The sequence below is a fragment of the Gossypium raimondii genome, chromosome 7 (genome assembly GCF_025698545.1).
Source record: "Gossypium raimondii isolate GPD5lz chromosome 7, ASM2569854v1, whole genome shotgun sequence".
NCBI classification, from domain to species: domain Eukaryota; kingdom Viridiplantae; phylum Streptophyta; class Magnoliopsida; order Malvales; family Malvaceae; genus Gossypium; species Gossypium raimondii.
The window spans coordinates 10,681,843-10,696,707 of record NC_068571.1 but is presented as its reverse complement, the minus strand read 5'-3'; the positions used below and the strand labels follow the sequence as shown (position 1 = coordinate 10,696,707).

Genomic DNA, 14,865 nt, shown 5'->3' with positions numbered 1-14,865 from the left:
ATTATTTTTATTCGGAGCTACAAAGCTCTAAATTAAGATCCGTTAATTTTTCCTAAAACTAGATTCACATATCTTCTTACCATAAAATTTTCAGAATTTTTGGCTTAGCCAATAAGTACAGTTTATTCTTTAAAGTTTCCCCTGTTTCACTACTCGACAGTTCTGACCTCTCTTCACTAAAAATTAATTATCTCACTATCCCAAATTTGGATGGTACTTAAATTTATTTAAATTAAATAGACTCGTTTAGGGTTCTAAACATATAAATTTTAGCCCCTAATTATTTTTGTACGATTTTTAACAATTTTCCAAAGTCAAAACAGGGGATTCCAAACTCATTCTGACCCTATCTCACTCAACTTAAAATATCTCAAAATATATAAGCCTTTGGCCTACTCTGTTTCTTTTGCGTGAAAATAGAGTCATTCAGCTTTAATTTAATATTTAATTCAGCTTCTATTTCAATTTCCACCATTTTTGGTGATTTTTCAAAGTTACACAACTATTGTTGTTCAAATCTGTTTTATTTCTAAATTTACTCTTTAATAGTTTAATTACTTCATATCATCTTACTCAAGGGTCGATTAAATATCGAACCCAATATTCATCATGTAATCTTATTCATTTCACATGTACTTTCACTTGTCCAATTTCCCCGATGAACACTTCGGAATATTAATCGTTACTCGGTGGAATCAGCACTTAGCAACCACCTTTAGAATCAATAATTCGGGGAATTAACACTTAGCAACCCCTCGGGGAATCTTCACTTAGCAACCCCTTATATTCAATGAATCCCGGTCTAATCCGAGTGTTCAATCGGGAACCTTATTTACAACATTTTACCAACTTTTTCAATTTTAACCATATTTTTGTAGTCTACATCAAATATTTATTCTATATTCAATCATATCTCAACAATATATTAAACAAAATTAAAACAATACATTATTCACATACAAACTTACTTTGGTGCAACAATATAAAAATTTAGCAATTTAGTCTTTAATCTTTTTTTTCTCCGATCAAGGACGATTCCACTTATTTCTTGATCTATAATAACACATTTGACTTATTTAATACTCACATTTATCAAAACAATCCTTGACTCAAACTTTGGCAAAATTACAATTTTGCCCCTAAACTTTTACATATTTACACTTTTGCCCCAAAGCGCGTAAATTAAACTTAATCCCTTATTATTATGTATTATGATATGCTGAACATTTTTCCCTTCTATGGCAACATCGAATTCCCACTCTAACACTTACTTATGAACATTAGGTATTTTTACCGATTATGTCGTTTTACTCGTTTTCACTTAAAATCGCTTAGAAAAAGTTTTTTAACATAATTTCAAGCTTCATATTATATCATAAAACATCAAATAAACACATTTCACCTGTGGGTATTTTTCCAAATATAAACCCTAGGTTAAATAATTGCTAGAATAAGCTAAATCAAGTTACCGAGACTCTAAAAACTTAAAGAACATTATAAACGGGGCTTGGAATCACTTACTATGGAGCTGGGAAGCTTGAAAACCCTAACTATGGCTCTCCTCCTTGTGAAATTCGGCCAAGGCTTGAAGATGGACAAATTTTTGGCTATTTTGGCATTTTTAATTCTTTTAATTACTAAATAACCAAAATGCCCCCAACTTAAAAATATCCTATTTCACTTATCTCATGTTCATTTTTGTCCAACAAGTTAACCAATGGTATAATTTCCATTAAGGGCCTCTATTTTAAAATTTTATAACAATTGGACACTTTTAACATGTAGAACTCAAATTTTTCACTTTTTACAATTTAGTCCTTTTTACTAAATTGAGTGCCCAAACGTCAAAATTTTCGAACAAAATTTTCACAAAATCATTACATGAAATCATGGACCATAAAAATATAATAAAAATAAAATTTTTTCTCGTAGGATTTGTGGTCCCGAAACCACTATTCTGACTAGGTCCAAAATCGGGTTGTTACACGTTTTTTTTAAAGTAAAGATTTTCGTAAATAGAAACAATTTTCCCTAAATTAATTGGTTACAAAATTTTCCGCTAAGAGACAAGTTTTAAAGCATATCAACTAGTTTTTCTTTTCAGAATTAAATAAAAGCTAACTTACTGTAACGATTTTTAAACTCGACAATCTTGTCTTCAAATCCCTTTCCATGTGACATCGCCAGATTTGGCCATAACGTCTAGGCCAGGTTTGGGGTGTTACATACAAAGTGTTCAAAATTAAATAAGTGATATATATGTTAATATAAGGTATTCAAGCGAAATGTAAAATTTTGATAAGGTGAATGTTAAGTGAAATTTTATGAGTGTTGGTTCTATTTAAAATGTTAAGTAATTATAAAAAATAGTAAAATTTGAATTGTTTTATTGTTGAGAAATAATTATATGAAGTATATAAGTGAGACATTTGATGGTGATGAAATAAAATATTGAGTGAAAATAAATTATAGTTTATTGTATATAGAGAAATGACTAAATCATAAAAAGAGTAAAGTTAGAACTATTTAAAATTGTTGAGTGAATATAGTAAAATTTTGTGTTGAATACCCCATGTAGACAATATGAGAACTAGTAGGATATAAATGACACGCCATTTGAAAAGTGACTAAGCGCGCAAGTAATAGTGGCACTACAATACAAGTGAGTGGCACTTCGATGCAAAGTGATATCTGCACATTCGTGAGAAGAATAGTGACATTTCAATGCAACTTATCGATATTCTCGTATATCCTACAATGGTCTATTAATTCTACAATTAGACAATAGCAATACGAGGTAAGTGAATTTAATGTGGCATAGGTAAGTAATTTGAAACTGGTGGAATTGATGTTTTAATAAAGTTATTATGGAAACAAAATTTTGTATATGGTGATTGAATGAAATGATAGCAGTATATACATATATGATTATATATGAGATTGTGAAAGAAATCAATTTTAATTGCATGGTATGATTCTTGATATGCTTACTAAGCTTTCGTGAGCTTAATGTGTTGCTTTCAAACTCGTAGGTGTAGATCTTTTGAAGTTAGAAGGTGAAGATCGTCTCTAACTCATCTTATCACATTTCAAGCTATGGAGGAAGTATGAATTTAAGTTTTGGGCATTAGACTTGGCATGTACATAGGATTTCATTGAGAAAGTTATGTTATCTAAAAGATGAAATCATTGGATAATGATCTTCACTGTAAACCTTGTGTTCTGGGTATGTTTGAAATTGTTTCATGATGATTTGAGACATGTTTAGGGTTGATAAAAGTATATTTGCAATGTTTTCCTAGCTTGCATGGAAGGTATATAGCATAAGGAAGTGTTTTAGTGTTTTAAAGTGGTTTGGTTTAAAGTGGTTAGCGACGATGGGTTGTTGATGTTGCGACATTGTAATTCGCGTGGTCGTGACTAGCTATTCTATAACATCTAATTTTTAGTGGTGCCGGAAATGACAATTTTAGAACCACATTTCTAATGATTGAGTCCGTAAATATTATTTTTTAATATTTACGAGATTAATATATAGTTTAATTAAAGTTTGGTCCCTTAATTTTGTTAATCAGATAGTTAATCAAAGTATAATGACTAAATTGTAAAAGTGGTAAAAGTTAAACGCTATAGATTTTTAAATGCTAAAGGAATAAAATAATAATTAAACTAAGGTTGAAAATGGTAATTAGACCATTGGAAGATAGTGGACGGTTTGGTGGTGGTGTTTTGTTAAAATAATGTTAAAAATTAAATAATGATAACATAAAATAAAAACAAATTAAAAGAGAAGAAAACCATTTCCTTCTCCCATTCATCTTTTTGGACGAAACTATAGAGAAAGAAGAGAGCTTGAAGTTTCAATCTCTTTAGCTTTGCATGGTAAGCTTAATTTGGTCTGTTTTTCATAAATTTTATGTTTTCGAGATGATAGAAACTTAATTTAGCTAACTCGTGTTTTATTTTTCAACTGTTAAAGTTTCAAAATATTTTCATTGATGAATGCTTGAAGCTTTTGGTACTACATTGCTAGATTTTAAGCTTAAATATGAAAAAAAGACTAGTTTGTAAAGTTTAATTGCTAGTTTTTGAACATAGGGACTAAAGTGCATGAATTTTGAAATTGATGTTATATTTATGTAATTTATGATAATAGAGGTTGAAGGGAGTGAAATTGAAATCGAATTGAAAAACGAAGCTCAGATGTGAAAGTTATGGTTGTTTTAGTTTTAGGGTCTAAATTGAATAAAATAAAACTTTAGGAAACATTCAAAAATAAAATTGAATTGTCAAATTTCTATAATAGGATGTTATAAAGTATTTGGAATTGATAAATTGAAATGAATTATTATTTAGATCGAGAATTGAATCAATCGGAGGATAATCAAAGAAAAAGAAAAGTACAATTAGTCCTTGATGTCTTATTTGCTTCTTGTTTTTCTAGGTAAGTTCATATGGGACTTACTTTATTAATTCATGATATGTTTGTATTATAGTGTTTACTTTTTAATTTGAATTGTTATTAAATAATGTCTTTTGGCAAGAAAGGGATTAAATCATAAATATGAAATAAATGACTAATATGAATAGATACATGATATTGAATGGATGTAAAATTGTTACATGATTGGATGGTATTGTATATAAAAATGTTATAAGGTTTAAAATGTATGTGGATTGTTATTCAAAATATTAAAAGTGTATATACGATTTTAGGTTTAAAATGATACGAAAATAGTAACGGTGCCCATGTGAACTTAGTAAATGATTAGGATACAAATGACATGCTATTAGGGTCCAAACAAAAAAAATAATTGTTCAAACAAAAAAGGAAAATGGGCTTTTGATTAGGGATTAATATGATGGCTTGAAATCCATCATTTGTTGTGAAATCTCTAAAGTTAGTGTTAGCAGCATCGTACTAAGCTAGTGTTAGCAACCCTGATCTAAAGCTAGTGTTAGCAGCTCAAATATGTTAGCTTATGTAAGAAAATTAGTCTTGTGTATCCAAGTTCTGTTTACTTTAGTTCTTTGGGCTAAACGAAAATGAAAGTGGGTATTAAAATGAAAATGAAATGGTTGGAATATGAGAACATGAATTGAGTGGTTATGTATGCAAATTAAGCATATATTGAATTCAATATAGCATAATATGAATGGTTATATGTGTAATTGATTTGAGCACCATAGTCTTGTTATACAATAGTCTTGTTATACAATTGAACTAACCTATTGGTTGTATTATTGTTTTAAACATGACAGTATGAAGATGCCAAAGATTGTCATGTACTATACCACTATGTTTTAATAGCTTAAATTGTTGAGTATCAAGGTAAGTTAATTAAATTTTATATGGAGTTACTAAGCATTCAAAATGCTTACTGTTGTCTCCCTTTTTCCTTGTAAATTGTCAGTTTTTGGAACGTATTGGTCGGATCAACTCGAAGATCACACTATCCTACCATTGACTTGGCAGTCTTTTGATCGTTTTAATTTGGTTATGTGGCATGTATATAGGTGGTACATACGTGTTAGTTTAAGAATGATGGTTTGGTTTGAACTTATATAAATTAAGTTGGATTGTTTTGATATTAAATGAAATTTATGTTGAATTGGATGCTTGAAAATGGTTAAATGCTATGTTTTGGCATATTTCTATATATATAGGTGTGGCTAATTGAGTGGTTGAATGATTGGTATATTATGGTTATATGCACGTTAGTTTGGTAAGAATTGTACAATTAGTTTGAAAATGATTTGGGTATTGTATTGAGGTACATTAGTTTAGTTGAATATAAATTAGTTAATATTATACTTTGATAATGAATTGGTATGTTTTATTTTGAAATGGTATCAAATTGTGGTATATTGGTTTGGTTGATATTAGGAATAGGTAAATGAATGTTTGGTGTATGCTTTGAATTGGTTTTCTGCATATTCTAATTGTGCTTAAAGGTACCATTTGAGTAAATTTTAGTTTGGATATGAAATGGGAACCAAAATGGAAGATTTTCGCATATTGACACTAAGGTATTGATACCATAGGCAAATGTATTGATACTTAATATTTTTCAGCTAATTTTTCAAATTTTGAATCCCAAAATGGTATCGATACCAAACTTAAGTATCAATACTTATATCAGATTATCGATACTTTACAAGGGTATCAATACCATTGAACTTTTGTTTTAATTTTTTGGCAAAACTAAATGCTAAAATGGTACCGATGCGATATCGCTACCTATAGGAAAGTATCAGTACTATAAGCCTAGTATTAATACCTTCTGATTTAAATTGATTTTCTAAAAATCAAAGCTTGAAATGGTATCGATACTTAGCAAGGGTATTGATACTTATTTAGAATTTTGAAAACTTTGTAATTTGGTCCTATTTTATGTTTGAATTAGCAATTGAGATTTCATAAGCTTAATTGAGTCTCGAAAAAAGTTTGATTAGTGTTTAATGATTGTATTTATGAGATGTTTGATTGTTTAAATGATTTATTTTCGATATTTAGACGGTAGTTATTCCGGTAACAGTTGTGGCATCCTGTAGCTTGGATCCGATTGTTTCAAAAACTACCGAGATTTATGGATAGTGTGACTCATGTGCCGATTCGATCGTCTAACATTTCGAGTATTGAAGTAAATATAACAATTCAAAAAGTATTAATACAACCAGGAATGTTCCCTGTCATCCACAATCTCAACCGATAGATCACAAATGTTCAATTCAAAATCAAATATATGGTAAATTCATCAAAAAATTACTCATCAAGATACCTTATCGAGATTTTCAATCCGATGAATGACTTACGGATAATAGTACATCGACAAACCACCCAAACAAACCAGATGCTCGCAAGAGCCAATCCATCCGAAACACACTAACGCTCATAAAAGCTAATCCCTCCAAAACACACTAATGTTCATAAGAGCTAGTCCAACCGAAACACACAAAAATATAGAGGATAACATGAGAATTCGCAACAATTGCTGAACCTCGGTTTACCTGGAAAACATATATATATATCACTCCCCGACAATCTCCACTCCAAATCCCCCACAACAGACCAATCTTGATCATACTCTATCCCACGTTCAATTCGATCCAAACATCAACATTCAACCACATTTCTCAAATATTCTTCCATCAACAATAATTCAATATATCTATTGAATCATGCTATACTATTCAAAAATTCAAATAGATTTTAAATTTTAAACCGTAAGAACTTACTTGGACTGAATTGTAATAGTTACAGAAGTTCAGAGACTATTCCATAATTTTATCTTTTTCACGAGTATCTATAGGATCTTGATCTAAAATGTAAAATTTCTCAATTATCAGCTTACATTTCACATTTCAATTCATTTTACAATTAATTCCTTTTATTTTTCAAATTTACACAATTACCCCAAGCTTTTACAATTTTTACAATTTAGTCCATTAATTAAAAATTCATCAAATTAGCCATTTTCTCAAGTCAATATTCAATCCAAATATACTAGGCCCTTAAACAGTCCCTAATGAACATTAATTTCACTATAAAACCCTAAATATTTTACATTTTCACAATTTAATTCTAAAATCAAAATTTAACACAAATCAACTGTACAAAATAATCAAACAACACAATCAAAACTCCAAATACGTCGTATTCATAAAAAAATTTTAATATTCATCAATGGTAACTTCCAAAATTTTTAACAGAATAAAAAACGAAGGTACGGGCTAACTAAACTTAATTGCAACAATCTCAAAAATATAAAAACTACAAAAAAAAAAACGAGTACAGAAAACACTCACATGCAAAGAAATAACTTGGACGATTCTCCTAGCTTAAAAAACCCCCAAATTTCGGCTATGGAAGGTAAAATGAAGAAGAAACCTTATTTCTTTTACTTAATTTTGTTTTAATTTAGTTTTATTTATAAAATTGTCATTTATCACATAATTTTTAATCAATTTCAATTATGTTGCCGTTCCACTATATTAACTAGGGTATATTTTATACTTAAGTCCTTCCTCATTTAACTTTCAAGCTTTTTAATAAACTAAATACAATAATTACTAAATTTTACACCTTTTACAAATTAGTCCTTTTCCTTTAATTAGATATCTAAGCGTTAATATTTCTGAAAAAAATTTTAATACAACCCAAATGACTCTATAAATATTCTAAAAATAATATTTAAGAGTCGAAACGAAGGAAATTTGTGGTCCAGAACCATTGTTCCTTCACCACTAAAAATCAGGTTGTTACAACATAGCTTTCGAAAGCCCATACTAAGCTCGGATAAGTGTCTGAATCATATTTTAATTTTATTTAAACTTAAAAACTTGAAAAAAAATATTATTGATTAGAAGTGATTGTAGTTGCTTTGGCAACGAATATGACGTCTCGATACCTTGACCCAACGATCGGATCAGGTAAATGAGTGTTACAGATAATTATTTAAATATTTTTACAATCAAATAATAGTAAAACTACCGAATATCAAATAATAATAACTAAACATCTTAAATAATAATGAAAAACATTACTTTTTTTATGATGGAAACAAAATATATTAAATAATACAATTATATATTTTTTTATTTTGAATGAAAATGCCTTGCTAATGCATATATTATACGGTAAAATATTAGTTTTAATTGGTGTATAATTGTAACACCAATTAAGTGATAATTAATCTCAAATAATAAGCGTAATTTAATACAGATCCAAAATCCAATTAAGTAATAATAACTATTACATTGAAAATATTATTAATAATTAAATAATTAAATTTATACATTACATTAGATTACCAATATATTGATGTTATCTTTTATATATATAATATTAATCTCACACGTTTATTTTTAATTATAAAATAATAATTTTAACATTATTAATTATTATCTTATTTAAAATAAGATCATATTTATATATAAGAATTATATTCATTTAATTAAAATATATTTTATTATTTTTAATTTATCCAATTATATTCATATTCAATGATTTTATAAATTTATAATTTTATTAATCAATAGAATATTATATTATTTTGAAGTATAAATTTTAAATGAAATAAACAACTTAATTTAATTTCACACTAATATGCTATCATATTAGTTAATATTTAATTAATATTATTTTATTATTATCACATAATAATACTAATAAATTATTATTCTAATGTAAATTTAGTAATATAATTAACAATAAAAGATATTTTATTGATTCAAAAGTTTTCCAAACTTGTGGGGTTTTTTTTATATATTATAGATAAAGTATTTAGAGTAACCATGACATTATAAAAGTAAAGATACAAAATTAAGTAAAAAACTAAAGCATAGAGATTAAATTTTAAATTTGAGCATAATATAGAAACCGAAATTAAAATTTGACCATTATTAAATAATATAAAAAGAAGTAAAAAGATTATGTATTCGGACAATATTTTAATCAGAATGAGGTATTTAAAATTGAGGTACTTAAAATTGAGGTACCAAATTATGTAAAAAATTAAAATATGAGGATATTATAGGGACTAAAATTGGATCATTCTTATTGGAAGCTTATTTTTTGGACAAGTGTCAATAAAAGAAATTGGTTAGACAGAGTTATAGATTTTTTTCTATAAAATATATGTGCGTCCTGCGTATAACAATAATTTTTTTTAGAATTTTTTGCAAATTGGTGAGGTGAGGTGTTTTTTTTATATGTGGCAGTGTTTGATTGGATAAATTATATAATCTCATATTCTTTTGGATGTTAGAATGTTATGACCCATTGACTCCTTTTTGGCCAAGTTGTTTACAAAGGAGACCGTTTACCAAATCAATTCTGCCATTAGGAGGAATTGTGGTGAAAATCCCGATCTACTCTAATCTTGAATCAATTCTTAAAATATATTTTTCTTTCTAAGCAGTAAGCTAATTATAGCAACCAAGAACGTCCTGATCGTCAACTTTTCCTTAAGTAGTCAATCCCAGTACGACCTGTAAATTGACTCTTGCCAAATTTCTAATTGCGATACACGTGTTCGTAACTTAATATTTTGACAACCTTGCGCTTTGAAAAGCCCAACTCGAATCAACGACCTCAACCGCGTGGGTCGTTTAATTTTGATCTCTATCTCCCTTGATGGAATTCAACTGGCTTTTCCCACCTAGACACGTCAATTTGTTCGTGGAAATTCGAACCCAACATGCACTTTTTGAATCGAAGCTGAATCAACTTTAAGGAATAAAGTTGGTGTACTGATAAGTATCATGTAGAGATATAATAAAACATTAAAAATATATTAAAAAAGAGACACTTATCAGTAGATTTTAAAACTCATGTAAACTATTATTTCTTTATTTAATATCTAAATATATGAAGATGAAGTCGTATATACTAAAAAGGTTACGGGCCTAGCGGTGGGACTTCAATGGACCCGCCCCCGGAGAAGCAGCGAGGAAAGTACACTGCCCGGACTTGATAAGATTATGACCTATTCAATGTTCCAACAAAGGGCCAGTTTGTTTCATTGATTTCATTTTCGGTAAAATGTTTTCATCTTTTTTCCAATGTTTGGTAGAAGGCCACCTGTTTTTCTGTAAAATGACTTGTGGAACTTGAAATTGGTAACACATTTTACACAATTCTTAACTCCTACCTTTCTTTCTCTCGTTTCATAATGCTCTCTTCCTCCTCCTCCTGCCTTCTTCAATTTTCTTTGAGAAATAAAAAACTCTCCAACTCCGAAGTTAGGCTTTGGAATAAGATTTATAATGAGAACTTCACTTTCCTGCTTTTGTTTCTGTCCAGTATCTGAAAGCAAATTAAAGAAGAAGCCGAGCAAGGGAACAGCTATATCATCGCTTCCCCAACATCTGTGCCGTCGATTTTCACTCGACGAGATTAGAGTTGCCACCAATAACTTTGACTCCCACTTGGTTCTTGGTAAAGGTGGCAGCGCAGTAGTATACAAAGGGTTTTTCGATGACGGGGCTTCGGTTTTCGCTGTCAAATACTTGCAGCTCGGATCCTCACGACATACAATACTTGACGACTTTCGAAATGAGGTGCAGCTACTTTGCCAGCTGCGCCACCAACATATTGTTTCTCTGATTGGATTCTGCTATGAGGAAGACAAGATGATCATAGTGTACAATTATATGAGCCAGGGGATGCTCTTCGATCATCTCCATGGTACTGGTCATCACGATCCCCTCCCATGGAAGCAAAGGTTAGAGATTTGCATTGGGATAGCTCGTGGATTACATTATCTTCATGCTGGAGCAAAGCGTGCAGTTATCCACCGGGACATCAAGACCAGAAACATTCTTTTAGATGACCAAAAGGTTTCCAAGATTGCGGATTTCACCTTGTCTAAGATAGGCCCTTTTAGTTTATCAAACGCTCCCATCAGAATAGAGTTACCTCCTCTGGATGAAATTGAATTGGAAACAAGTCGAACGAGGCTGTTTGGTACTTTGGGTTACGTGGCTCCTGAGCTTTTCATTGATGCTACTATTGTGACAGAGAAATCAGATGTTTACTCATTTGGGGTTGTTTTGCTTGAAGTACTTTGTGGTAGAAAAGTACTAAAGTTTGATGCAGGGGACCATAATCATCGTCATATAATTTCTTGGGTCAATGAACACCTAAAGAATGGAAGAATTTACCAAATGACGGATCCATATTTGGAAGGGAAAATAGCCCCGAGTTGCTTACAGAAATTCCTGGACATAGCTTTAAGTTGCGTCCATGTTGAGGAACATAAACGACCTGCTCTTGGTGAAGTGGAGGTGACATTAGAGCTTGCTTTGGAGCTCCAAAACAAAGCAGACTTCGAAGTGAAGGGCCTCAATCCTCATGGAGAAGCTATGTATGAAGAAGTAGCTTTCTCTGCATCTGCCTTCAGTTTCTCTGATTATCAGACTGATGTACTCTGGCCCCATGGAAGTGCTCGTGTCGAGGATACATTTAGCTGGAAATCTGAGGATATGTTGTCAGACATTGAAGAGCTGTGCAGATGACAGTGAAGATAAGCAATCTGGGATGGATGTTTGGAGGGGACAAACTAATCAGGTATGGTTAAGCAGTTGAGGTGTTTCTTAACTTTCCTGACTACTGTCCATTGAAGGCCACAATTTTCACACGGTTTTGAGAAATATTTGCATCATTTTGGAATATGTTGACTATATTTCCCATTTCGATTACGATATTAACATCATTCATTCACTTTTAAAACCTTTGAATGTAAATCATGTTACTTTAAGAAAAATGTATTTTTACTACTGAAAATATAAAAGATCTCGCTATTATTTTTGTACAGCCTAATTTTGCCCATTACCCAAACATAAAACCCAATTACAACCCAAACCCAAGACCCAACAAATTAAACCAAGCCCAAAACCCGAATGGCCCACTAACCTAACCCTAGCCCAAAATCCCAAACCACAACACAAAAAAACAAAAAAATTTCAAACCCTAGGTGTGCCGCACCTAGGGTCTTCTAGCCCGGCTCCACCTCCATCAGCGCAAGTGGCACACGCCACTGCCACCGCCGCAGCCCACTTGCTCCATCACCATCGCCACTTGCCTGCAAAATCAGAGAAAGAAATGACAAGTAAAAAATATGTAAAAAATGGCTATATAAAAGCCATTCGAAAATGCAAAAAAGGGAGGGGGCGAATTTCACTACTGTATTTTAGGGGTTTTTTTGAAAAGAAAACAGATTCAATAAAAATAAAAGAAACCAAGAGGTGATTTTCGTTTTTTTCTACTCTTGAGTTCTTTTTCTTTTTCATTTACTTACTTTTATTTTTATTTTTATTTTTACTTTATTTTTTGAGTTTTCTTTTAATTTCATTTTTCGAAATATCTATATAAACTAACATTTGTTTTCTTATTTTCTTTTAAAAAAAAGTCTACAAATACATATACAAAAAAAAGAAGAAGAAATCTAACCTTTTGAATTTTTAAGAACTGCAGGTATACGTTGGCCATGGCCATGCAATGACTTCGGCGGCGACTCGGCGGACCTTTCGCCAGATTTTGGGCCTGTGCTCGGAGAAGGGAGAGAGAGAGAGGAGAGGTTTTCTGAAATTTTTTTTGTTTAAAGAAGGGAAAAATGATTTTTTTTGCAAATTTTTTAACTTATATAGGATATTAAAACGGCGCCGTTTTCGAGGAGTTCAGAAAGCCCCAAAACGACGTCGTTTTAACATGGATCGGACCGAACCGACCCGAACCGCCAATGATCCGCGTGTTTCTGGATAAAAGGGGTTATTTGCACTCCTGGTCTTTCCGCTTTTGAGGCTGTTTACGATTGGGTCCTATTTTGTTTTTATTTTTCAATTTTGCCACAAAATTTCATTTTTCTCTTGATTTGGTCCTCAATGAAGTTGTGCGTTTTAGAGGAGAAGGGAAAGTTTCCCTTCCAGTCCCTCTATGTTATTCGCGCATTCAAATCAATCCCTCTCTTTTTATTTATTTCGAATCCGCCCCAAATTTTTGTCTTTTAGTTCGATTTAGCCCTTTAAACTTGCTATTTATTTTTAATTAATTAATAATAATATTATTATTATTACTATTGATATTATTTATATATTTCTATTTATATTTATGTAACAAGTTTAAAGATATTTTGGTTTTCCCATATATTTTATTTATTTACTTATATTTTTTGGTTTTAAATTTTAGATTAATTCATTATTTTGTTAATAATATTATTATTTACTTATAATTATTGTTTATTTTAGCTACAAACTTTGATGTATATATACGTACATTTTTTATTTGTTATAAATATATATATATATATATTTTATGCCTCTCATTTTACGTACATATACATATGTATATATGCCCATATAGTTTAATTCACATGCAAACATATATGTATATATATACTTATTTTTAACTTATATACATGTCTGTACATATCTATGCACATATTTTTAACTTTCATAAATATATGTGCATGCTTGAATAGATACACATATCACTACACCAAAGCAGGCTTTTAGCGGCATCTTTCGCGGCGTTTGGATACAAAACGCCGCTAAAGATAGACCATTAGTGGCGCATCATTAAAAACGCCACTGAAAATAAACATTACCGGCGTTTTAGGTACAGCGCCGCAAAAAACCTAGCGCAACGACGCCGTTTCAAGAGCATTTGGTGATTTAGCGGCGTTTTTAAGTAAGCGCCGCTAAAAACCCTAAGCCCAACGACACCGTTTCTGAGATTTTGGGGATTTAGCGGCGTTTGTATAAAAGCGCCGCAAAAAAAACTAAGCGCAACGACGCCGTTTCTCGAGCTATTCACGGAATTAGCGGCGCTTCCTATAAAGCGCCGCTAATGCTCAGGTCTTTAGCGGTGTTTCTGGGAAAGCGCCGCAAAAAAATCTAGCGCAACGACATCGTCTCGCCAGCTTTCAGGGATTTAGTGGCACTTTATAGGAAGCGCCGCTAATTATCAGGCTTTTAGCGGCGTTTTTTGTAAAAGCGCCGCTAAAAACCTAAGCCCAACGACGTTGTCTCCTTATCTTTTGGGGTTTTAGCGGCGATTTAAAAAAGCGCCGCTAATGCTCAGGGATTTAAAATAATTTAAAATATTTCTTAAAAATTGAAAAATTAAAAAACTATTATTTAAAATATTTTTAAAGTTTTTTGGATACATTACTGATTTTTTTAGTTTATATATTAAATAATTTCTTATATAATCGTAAAAGAGGTAGTATTAAATTTAAAATATTGAATTAATTATCATTATAGTATATGGTTTAGAGTTTAAGGAGTAGGTCAGGATATGAATTTAGGGTTTGAGATTTATGGTTTAGGGTTTAGGTGTTATGCTTTTGGGGTTATGGGGAT

General features: G+C 30.8%; 1 protein-coding gene across 1 annotated transcript; it reads left to right on the top strand.

The window, feature by feature from the left end:
- The first annotated feature begins 10,610 nt into the window (after nucleotides 1-10,610).
- Nucleotides 10,611-12,319, top strand: LOC105801717 (receptor-like protein kinase FERONIA). The gene has a single exon (XM_012632962.2). The coding sequence runs from the start codon at nucleotides 10,771-10,773 to the stop codon at nucleotides 12,019-12,021; it is 1,251 nt and encodes a 416-aa protein (XP_012488416.1). The 5' UTR covers nucleotides 10,611-10,770; the 3' UTR covers nucleotides 12,022-12,319.
- The last annotated feature ends 2,546 nt before the right edge of the window (nucleotides 12,320-14,865 follow it).